The sequence below is a fragment of the Halyomorpha halys genome, unplaced genomic scaffold (assembly GCF_000696795.3).
Source record: "Halyomorpha halys isolate HHAL.00 unplaced genomic scaffold, Hhal_1.1 Scaffold1757.1, whole genome shotgun sequence".
NCBI lineage: Eukaryota > Metazoa > Arthropoda > Insecta > Hemiptera > Pentatomidae > Halyomorpha > Halyomorpha halys.
This window is the reverse complement of record NW_027111483.1, coordinates 84,866-95,719: the sequence shown is the minus strand read 5'-3', so window position 1 is coordinate 95,719 and position 10,854 is coordinate 84,866. Positions and strand designations below refer to the sequence as shown.

Here is a 10,854-nt window from a genome sequence, read left to right as displayed (position 1 = left end):
TACTAGTCACCATCTTCTGTAGCGGCTCAACCGTTCTCAGTGCCATCCCTCTCAGATTCTTCAACTATGGAATCGTCCCGGGTTATCTTCATATATCACAAAATAAAGTTCATTATAAATTAATTCTTCAAATTCAGGCCTCTGCAAGACACAAACTAATTTCAACTCACACTCCTGTGTTCTAACATCGTTCTAAATTGTGTAATTATGGATAACCTGCGTTCGAAATTATTTTTTTAAAGATAAAATGGTTTTAAATTTATATTTTCGATCATACTATGGCCCAATCTGCCCGTTTACAATCACATTCCTGACCCGATATTTATGGATAATCTCTATGAAGCAATAAATTCTGGAATGATGTAATTAATTCTGTGAACATATTTTGAGAAAATCTGAGTAAGAGTATGATTTATTACCGTAGGATGTTAGTTGTATGAACATGATGTAATAATCGGTTTTGCATTTATCATGAGTAATCCGTTCAAAAAAAATATTATATAGCCCAAATATGTCTATAACAAGAGATTTAGCTAATCAAATCAAAACTTCCAATAAACCTTACTTAACATCTGTAATTTTGTTTCAGACTGGCGCTTTGGAGGGCCAATATTTTTTAAAGAATGGTAAGCTCGTTTCCCTTAGCGAACAAAACCTTGTTGATTGCTCACTGCAATATGGCAACAATGGGTGTGGTGGAGGTCTTATGGATAATGCTTTCCGTTACGTCAGGGAAAATGGAGGTATCGACACCGAGGCATCTTATCCCTACAAAGGAGTGGTAAGATATTTAATAATAATACCTTTAATAAAACTACTTCATTTTAATGTAAGCATCAGTCGAGCCAAACGAGTTATACTCTTTCAGATACGATAAGAATCTTCAATGATCATCAACAAAGGCATTTAGTTATCGAGTAACTTTAAAACCTAATGCTAGATCTACACAAGGGATAATTACTAAAGCTACTTATTGGAAAATTCTTTAATTAATTAAAACACAAAGTGCACAAATATTCATTTGTTAGCAGTTCTAAAACAATGTAAACAAAAACAAACGTCTGGAAGCAGCAACCCTGCAAACCCATGGTTGGGGGCCAAAAACCGACACCAGACTGGTCGGCCGCGAATTCTGGCCAACTTGTAGCAGCCAATCCAAATAACCCATCCACACGGTTGCGCATGCACGAATTTGCCGTGTAGAGGCAATTATAGGTTTTATTTGGCTTGAAGGGGAGTAATATCCAGTGGCATCTTTTTCTACCTTGCTATTGAGGTTTCCAGTATTGCAAAGAGATCGCTTATCCACCTATTTTTAAGCCTTCTTCAGATATTCGGTGAATCATCTGGGTGCTGTGTTCATATTCTCTATGACTAATTTTGTATTTCCCTTAGGCGTAAATAAACCTGATACAACCGAGGTTAAGGTTTATTCCTAGATATTAAAGGGTGTGTATGCAATGCTCTATTTGCTTTTAGCCATCAAACTGGACGAAAACTTGGATCTACCTTGATATAAACTAAAAATTTGTCAAATCAATTCATAAAGATCACAAATGGAGTAACATTCAAATTAATTCCTTCATAGCATATGTTTTAGGAATAATAAGTACATGAAAGTACTTTCCCGTGAAGACCCGTGACATATAATATTTTTGAAATGTTTCGGTCTGGCGGGAGAAAAGGCTATAAATTGGATAAAAAACTTTTGTCCTGATGTCTATCTTGGGGCATAGCCAACTTTAGTTACAATTATGGTCCATACTTATATCTGTGGCATATTTATTTTTAACTCATATGTATGCGTTCACCTTTGTCATGTCAAGGTTTGTATCTGGTGTTTTGAAAAGTCTGTGGATGTTCTGAAAGTGAGTTATCGATATGAGTTTACATTTATTGTTTTACGCATATCTGTGAAGTACTGGTCTTAATAGAACTTTTTAAATATCTTTATTGAAATTTACAATTGTCTATTATTTAATAAATTCAGTAAATTTGATCTTAGTTAAAATGGAGTGTTACAGGCGTGTAAAGAAACTACCCATTGGTAGGACTCTAATTACATTTTACATTAGTAGGTCTCGTGGCCATCTTCTTTTCAGGCGCCTCAGAGAATTGTCAGGAATGGAAGGGGATGCAAGGTTAGAAACTAGGGGGTTTGAGTGGTTAGGGAGTTTATAATGGAAGGAGTGATATCTGGTTCGGGGTAGGTCTGTTACATAGAGAACGTTAAGGTCTCTATGTATGGTTTTATTTGTGACAAAGTAAGGAGCATTGAGGATTTTACGAAGGTTTTTGGATTGTAAGGATTAGATACGAAAGGAATTCGAAGGTTTAGTGGAGCCCCAAAGCTCAACTCCGTTTGTCCAGATTCGCCTTATTACAGTCATATTTTGTATTGAGTTGGAAGTTTAGACAGTTTGTCCAGTAAGTACTCTAATAGTCGTCGAAAACGACGCGCAGTTTCCTCTCTTTTCAGTCTTGTGTGAGGATTCCAGATTAATAGTTTGTCCAGATCTAGTCCAAGGTAGCGAATCTGTTCCACGGGGGTAAGAGTAACATTATTAAATGAAACTGTAGGGCAGTCGGTAGGTTTATGACGAAGGGTAATGGTGATCTGATAGGATTTGTTGGAATTTATCTTAATCCTCCAATTACTACACCATTCTTCGAGGGCTGTGATATGGGATTGGAGTGTTTGGGATACAATTAACTGCGAGCACGCATCTTTCATCGGCATACGTGGTGAGGATAGTGTTAGGATTGGTTGGAATGTCAGCTGTATAGACGGTGTAGAGGATGGGACTGAGGATACTACCTTGAGGAACACCAGCGGACTGAGAATAGAGGGATGATTAGGAACCATTGTGGTTTAGGTAGAAATTTACGGAGTTTGTAAAGCAGTCCCGGGTGCCAGACTCGATCAAAAGCCCATAATAGAATTAAATACAAATAAATGTTTGATTATTTCCTGTTTCAATTTTGAACGACTTGTTAGAATTGAATGTATATGCTCTAGGCTATAATTAGGGATGGTTAGTCTTATTATTATTTATAAAAAAAAAATTCTCGATATGTGCCCCCATATCATTTGTAATAGACTAAAGCCTTATGAGAGTATGCTGATGGCTTTATATGATGAAGGGGTGTCTATATCCTTATTGAGTTTTCAATGAGTTCCTTAGTGTTGCATTATGGGGTACAATAGAACACTCTATGGCAGTTTCTGAAGACAGGTTGTAGCCAGAACAAAACTATTACCTAAATTCCCTTTCATACATTATTAGAGAACTCATTTTTTCTCATAGAAAAATAAAATTAATGGGTATTTATATTAAAACAGTAGTCAATACTTCTTCTACATATGAATTTTATTTTATTTTTATCTATAAACTAGTAATAGCTGATCGAAAGTATTTTTGGTACCGTTAAAATGGAAATTTTAAAATAATAATACTGTAGTAAATTTTTGAAGGTCAGACTTAATTTATTTTTCACAGGATGAGAAATGCAGATTCAACAAGGCCAATGTAGGAGCAACTGTTAATAATTTGATAGACGTTCCAAGTGGTAATGAAAACGCTCTCAAGAGTGCAGTAGGATCCGTTGGACCTGTGTCAGTTGCAATTGATGCTGGGCACATATCGTTCCAGTTCTATCACAAAGGTAATGTGCTATCCTTCATCATTACAATATCATGTATAATTTGTGATGTTGACCAACATCACAAATTTTAGACACTGTAAATATTGTCTCTTATTTTTAATTTATTTAGTAATCTCATCGTAGTGATCATAAGTACTTAGCTATGTTTAACCTATAAAATAAATATACAGATTTTTTTTTTCCCGATCCCTCTATAAAACAGAAAAACATTAAATTAATAGATAGCATTACGTTTGGTTACATAATTCAAATTAAATATTACCTTTTCCTACCAATGGTACTTGAAGGTATACGGTGAAATACTTGTTTTGATGTATACGTTCTATATGAATTCTCCAGATATTTAAGCAGAATTCATATAGAAGAACATCAAAACAACAAGTATTTCGCCGTATACCTTCAAGTACCATTGGTAGAAAAAGGTAATATTTAATTTGAATTATCTAACCATACGTAATGCTACTACCTATTAAGTTCATGGGTTTCGGTTTTTTAGAGAGATCGGAAAAAAACAACAAGAAATATATTACACTATGAATTATTATTATTATTATTACGGATTAGTTTCTTACTCAGAAAGAAAAGAACAAATCTGTCTTCATAAATAACGTGTAAGAGAGTTCTAATAGCCCTCTTTTTTAAAACTAAATGGTGGATAGTAATGTCGAGCTCAGAGGATCATCATAGGGCGACCAATAATAACTTTCGTAGCAGATCTTAAACAATTGACCCAGTGGTGTAGAAGGAAGGGCGGTTACAGCGGACGGCAGTTTGACTTTGGTTCTACGTATCTTGAAACACGAAACCTCAAATTTTGAGTTTTTTCAAGGTTTAAGTGGTTTTTTTTTTTTTTTTGGTCAATTGCAAACATTCCGTTTAGAAAATAAAAAATAAACGCAAAGAGGCTGTGATGTCCAAGCTAGGTGTGGCGAAGGTACAGAGTATGGTCAGAACGTTGTGGGTACGAATTCCTCCTGAGTCAGTCAGTATTTATTTAGCAGAGGCCCCGGAAAATAAGTCTTGATTTTGCCTCTCTGGGGCTGTATTTGTCTTTAGTGGAAGACTTCATCAAAAAAATAAAATAATTGCACACAATAACATAATAATAATAACAGCTAGGCTAATTGAAATTAATAATACTTAGCCAGCGATAATGAACCATTTCCATTGACAATATCTCTATTGATCCCTAATATTTTCTTTGGTTCCCATTAGGTGTGTATGCGGAAAAGTCTTGTAGTTCTCAAGAATTAGATCACGGAGTACTAGTGGTCGGCTACGGCTCTGAGAACGGAAAGGATTATTGGCTGGTGAAGAACTCTTGGAGCACCAAATGGGGAGAGGAAGGCTTCATCAAAATGAGCAGAAACAACAATAACAATTGTGGAATTGCATCATCTGCAAGCTATCCAGTTGTATAATTCTAAAAAAAAAAAAAATGTGAAACTAAGAATGTATAAGTGTACAATCTAATTAAAACAAATTATGAAAATAAATTTCATTTATTCAAGTACTTAATTAAATATTTACTCTCTATTAACACATAATAAGTTTCATTTTCTTCAATGGGCTAAAATTAGATTTTATCTTGAAAAAATGTTCCATTACATTACGTCGTCTTGACATGGCAGATTTATTTCCAAAGGCTCAATGGAAGTTGGATAAGAGGCATCTCTAGTGTCGCCTACACAATCGCTGCCCTAGCAAAGCATTAAAAAAATACCTCTCACTAAAAAAATTGATTATAGATTTTTATGTTTCATCCTAAGAAAAACAAGTCAATTCCGTTGATTTTATTGACATGATGACAATAGTTTTTAAAAAGTAATTTGCCTTTATTTAGTTAAATCTTCCTTATATTGATGGATTAGCTCTAACGTTCACAAAATTTGTTTTATGATGATATTCTATATTATTATGCAGTCGATCATTTGACAAGGCCTTGTCATCCCCGTTGTAGTAAAGTTCATTTTTGTGTTGATAATTATAAACTTGATTATTTATATTGATTATATGTTTTTCAGTAGGTGAATATACATTTTTTTTTCACCCTTCTATTAATTTTATTATCTCAAAAAACCAAAACATAATATAATAATATGTATACATAATTATCCTTTCTTTGCCTGAAGGGCATTTTAAGATAGGTTGAAAGAAACATATACAAATGCATTAGTTTTACTTTATAAACGTTTAAAAAAGACACTTATAGTATTGGTCGATGTACATACCATAATCTCTGATAACACCTATAATAATAGAAGAGAATGCATCCCAAGCATGGCCCACTAGAACCCGAATTATCGACGGTCTTTTCTTACCTTTGAAAAAATTATTTAAAACAGGAAGGGTACATTCATGTTAAAATATTAGTTAAATCCAATAACATTGAAACAATGGCTAAAATTGGAAAATTGAATGGAGATGGGTGTAAGTTTTTATTTTATTTTTCTTAGTCATTTACAAATGTTCCTTATTAAAAATAATAAAATAAACAAATTAAAACAACTAGACCAATCAACAATTTTCACTCAGGAATACTTACCTAACCATAATGAATTAATTATTACTTATACCAATACCATTATTGATCTTTAATAATCTGTTTGGTTACAATTAGGTGTGTACGCGGAAAGGTAGTCCTCCAGAACTGGTTCCTCAATGAATTAATTTTCCTCCACAAATACTATTTTGCGCGACTTCAACACGACTCCCGATTAAAGTACTCTTGATAGGGTTTGTAAACGGTATGTGTCAATTACCTCCAGTAGGTTGATTGACATCACAAACTTGTAGGGAAGGTAGGAGAAGTTTGGCTTCCCGTCATGAGAGGTCACAACTTTCTGACGGCCACCTTCACACTTCTGACCACGCTCGAAGCTGCTTTCTTGATTGAGTAAAATGTTCTTAGGTAAAGAACATCTCTGGAAATATTTTAGAACCAATGATGAGACATCGAGAGTCAACTCAACTATTGTGTTACTGGAAAGCGGCTATACTGCATTAACCCTTCGCAGTGATTATCACTTAGTAGTAATTCAGAAACTAAGTGGAAATCGAAAAAAACTACATGAGACATTTAACTCAGTTTCTTGGCAGTGAAAGTAGTTCTGGATGCATCTTTAGAGATTAGCACACACATTAGTGTGTCTTTATGTTGGAATTCGCTACTTCCTGAAATAGAAGGATTTATATTTCTATTCAGGACTAAGTGGTAGCTACAAGGATCTACAGACGCTACAAAATAATTTTTAACGGCATTTCCGTGTGGAATGGCATCAGAGTTAATTTAACACATCACATTAGGCTATTAGGACTGCTTGTTGGTTTTTCTGAGACACAACGATAGCGCTGATATTGTTCACCAAGAATTGACTAAGAGATTTAAAATTCTGAATAATATCAGGCTTTGTAAGTACATCCCACAAGTGCTAAGTACTGTGACCAGAGTGTCATTACTATTTCTCAAAATAAACATTAAATTTCCCTTACCTCTAAGCCTGAAAAATAAGAGTACCAGGTGACAATCAGCACAATGTTTGCCAAAAGAATTCGAAAATATAAGGTCTAGAACTTCTAACAGTCACGGAGTGGCCGTTGTTTATATCTACTAGTTCCGAAGATGACACTAAAGGTCATTAAAAAACCTAGATCTTTCTCTAAATCACTTTGGAACTTTTGCAGTACTCAGAGGTAGAATTTATGAAATTTATAAATGTCAAAGATTAAGTTATTTTACAAATAAATAAATAAGCATACCTATATATATATATATATAGTCAGTATCATATATCATATATATAAGTCAGAATTGTACAAGTCAGTAAAAGTGTCACGAGTACAAACTATAGGTCTAATAGAATTAGTTTGTACTTTGTTACGAAATACGGCTCTGAATAAACGAAAACTCGAGACCAGTTGCGAAGAACAAAGGAACATGTGCCTGCTTGAGCTACTAAAACAATCTGTATGTCATTCAGTTTCGGAAAGTATAGTGTAATAAATGTAACTAAAAGGAAAATAAAGGACAGTAGTTCTTTGAAACTTGGCTCAGGAGAATGATAGGATAGAATGATTGATGGAGGCACGAATCTCCAAGAGAAATCTACAAGTAGGTAGAATTGAGCGAGCTGTCAGGATTGCCAAGAAAAAGGTGTTTAGTTTTTAAAAAAATATTTAAGAAAAGGCTACTTATCAAATAATTAGAAGCCATCGGGCAGGTAACAATAAAATCCATGCCTTTTCTTTTTTTTTTACCTCATTCCAGGTCATTTCTGACATAGAGGGGAGGGGTTTATCTGGAGATGACCTTGGTCCATGGTGGGAGATCAATACTTTCATTCACCGCTACAAAATGAAAAAAGTCCACACCCCAGACCAAATTCGAAGCGGCGCCGCTCTCAGTTCTCAGGTTGCTAAGACCTGCGCCTCAACTACCTGAGCTACGGACGCACCTGACCCATGTCATTTAAATAACATGGACAATGTCACTAGTACCATATAGTATTAGTATGATAAACTGCCAAACTTTAAGAAGGGCGTTTAACAGCCTGGTCATCCACGCCCGTTGGTTGTTGGTTTTGGTAAGGCCTAGTTGTTCCCTAGTCATAGCTTTGGTATGGTGTACTGATCTGCACCAATTATAATTAAATTTGTGGGAATTATAATTTGTTTAATAATCGTTACGATAATGGAAAGGATGGTGAAAAGCAGATAAGTAACTGTTCTAATTTTAAAAATAAGGCAAGCTAAATAGATAATTATAATAATTAAAGGTTGGTTATTAAGTTAGTCCGATGGATGAATTTAATGACTTTTTCTATTACAGATTCGTCGTTTCTCGGTTCTTCGTCGGAACATTTGTTGGTATCCCTAACTGGTTCAGAGTTAATGTGTAGTGACGACATTCTTCAAAAATGTGTTTGACCGTTAGATTGCTATTATATTTCGAACATTTTGGAGGGGCCTCTCCTGTTATGAGGTGGATGTGTGTCAGTCGGGTATGTTCTATTCTGAGTCGGGTGATCACTACTTCTTCACGGCGTCTACTTCAGGTTGATGTAATCCAGGACTTCACATCTTTCTTTATAGGTTTCAACTTACTGGCTGGACTTTCATCCCACATTGCCTGCCATCTTTTATTAATAGATTCCTTTAAAGGGGGAGCAAGTTCCTTTGCAGTTAAGATTGCTGCGGTTCTACCTGGGAGGACTAGCGCTTCTCTAGCTGCTTTGTCGGCCATCTCATTTCCCGTAATATCAACATGCCCGGGAGCCCAGACTGTGTTATTTTGTGGTGTGTTGATGGCTATTGCTTTTAATTCTGTGACAGTGGCCGATAATCGTTCAGCGAGGGGTAGTGTTGTATTTATCTTCTGCTGGAACTGTCTAGAGAATTTAGGATTGAAAATGTACTTATAAGTTGGATGCGAGGGTTGCAGGTATAGCCGGGAAAAATAATTTGTAGCTAATAGTTGTCGTCTAAATAGTAGGGGGGATATTCCAGATTCAGCACATAAACTATGACTGGTCCTAAAGGTACCTGTGGCAATGAGTTTGGCTAGGCTTTGGAAGCGAGCTGAGCCATACACAAAACTTCCATAATCAAGTTTGGAGCGGATTAAGGCTATGTATATTTTCAACATCATCGATCTATCAGCTCCCCATGATGTTTTGCCGAGGACTTTTAAGATTTTAATTTTATCTATGCATCTGTTTCTAAGTGTACTGATGTGGTGGTTCCAAGAAAGACGCCTATCGAATATGAGGCCTAAAAATATACAATGTTCGACATACGGTAACGGAGAATCTCCTAGAGTGAGTACTGGGGATGGAGGTGTTATTCTTTTTCTACCGAAATGAAGACATTTAGTTTTTTCGGTTGAGAAGGTAATACCTGAGCTGTTTGACCAGTTTTTTAATCGATTAAGAGCTTCTTTTAGTTTGATTTTTATTTGGTTTATATCGTTTCAGCGGCACATAATCGCTAAATCGTCCACATAGAGCATCACCTTTATTCCTCTCGGCATGTTTCTTCCCAAGTCATTGATGGCCAGGGCAAACAAAGTTGTGCTGAGAACACATCCTTGTAGTACTCCAATTTTTGTGGTGCTCCAAAAAGAAATGTATCGTCTATTGCTCCCAATGAGGAGAGATTCTGAAATGTATCATCCAATAGCCTCTAGACTTAATTTACATAGGAAGTAAGGCATGTTTGGATTGAAAACTCATACCGAAGCACCAGGAGCTTGTCTTTAAATTAAAACCTTTATATCAGCTATAAAATGTAACTGTGACTTAGATAGTCTTATCTTTTAAAAAACACAAAAAAGCTTGATCTTGGAAACTTATAATGGGCACAAAAACCGTTCTGCTTGACACCTTGTGAGGAATTATTTCCTGTTAATGTTTTTTCTTCAGATATTTGTTAGCCCAGATGCCTGTAAATTAATGCCTGGTTTTTCGTTATCTATCAGATAAAGTAATCCATTGGCTATGATTTTATTCAGAATTGTTTTTTCAATTGCCCATACGATAATGTATTGTATTTTAAATAATTTCCTATGAAGGAAACGTTGGGATTTAATACAGATTATACATGTCTAGTTTTGCTCTTGTTATTTGTTACTAAGAGACCAAATGCCCTTCTTTTTAAAATTACAATTTTCAAGAAATATGAAAATTATTTAACCACTCTGAATTACTTCATACCGATGTAATATTTCTTTCACAATTTGTGGACATTTAAAAATACAAAAAGTTTGTCTTATATCGAAAATATTACTCCTTCAAATCGCAAACATATGCATAATTGTAATACATATGAGTTTAGATATCTTACTGCCTTAAGTTCCTTAGGTTGTAAAAAAATAAAGTAAACGGCATTCAAATTATTTTAAAAATCTCATTTAATTTGTTGATTTTAATCAGCTCAGTCTAAAGGGTTTTATAATTATTGAACTGTCGCCGCCTCCTATCTATAAAGTCTTATTGGTGAAAATTAAATTTTGAAATATATAGAACTAGTTTTAGATGTGGAATTCAAATTTGTAAAAAAAAATATATTCCCTTTGAAGTGTGGATATTTTAAATATAGAATACTCTTCTATACTTGGGAATTATACGATTCGTTTTAGAATTCTTGTATTTAAAAATAAGACACCCTTGAATTTATAGAATTTTGGCCGAA

The 10,854-nt window shown here is 34.7% G+C and overlaps 1 protein-coding gene across 1 annotated transcript; it reads left to right on the top strand.

Moving 5' to 3' along the window:
- The first annotated feature begins 505 nt into the window (after positions 1 to 505).
- LOC136796272 (cathepsin L-like) lies at positions 506 to 5,179 on the top strand. Its single transcript, XM_067049516.1, has 3 exons — positions 506 to 781; positions 3,501 to 3,666; positions 4,882 to 5,179. The coding sequence occupies exons 1-3, from the start codon at positions 512 to 514 to the stop codon at positions 5,085 to 5,087; spliced, it is 642 nt and encodes a 213-aa protein (XP_066905617.1). The 5' UTR covers positions 506 to 511; the 3' UTR covers positions 5,088 to 5,179.
- Positions 5,180 to 10,854: the final 5,675 nt, after the last annotated feature.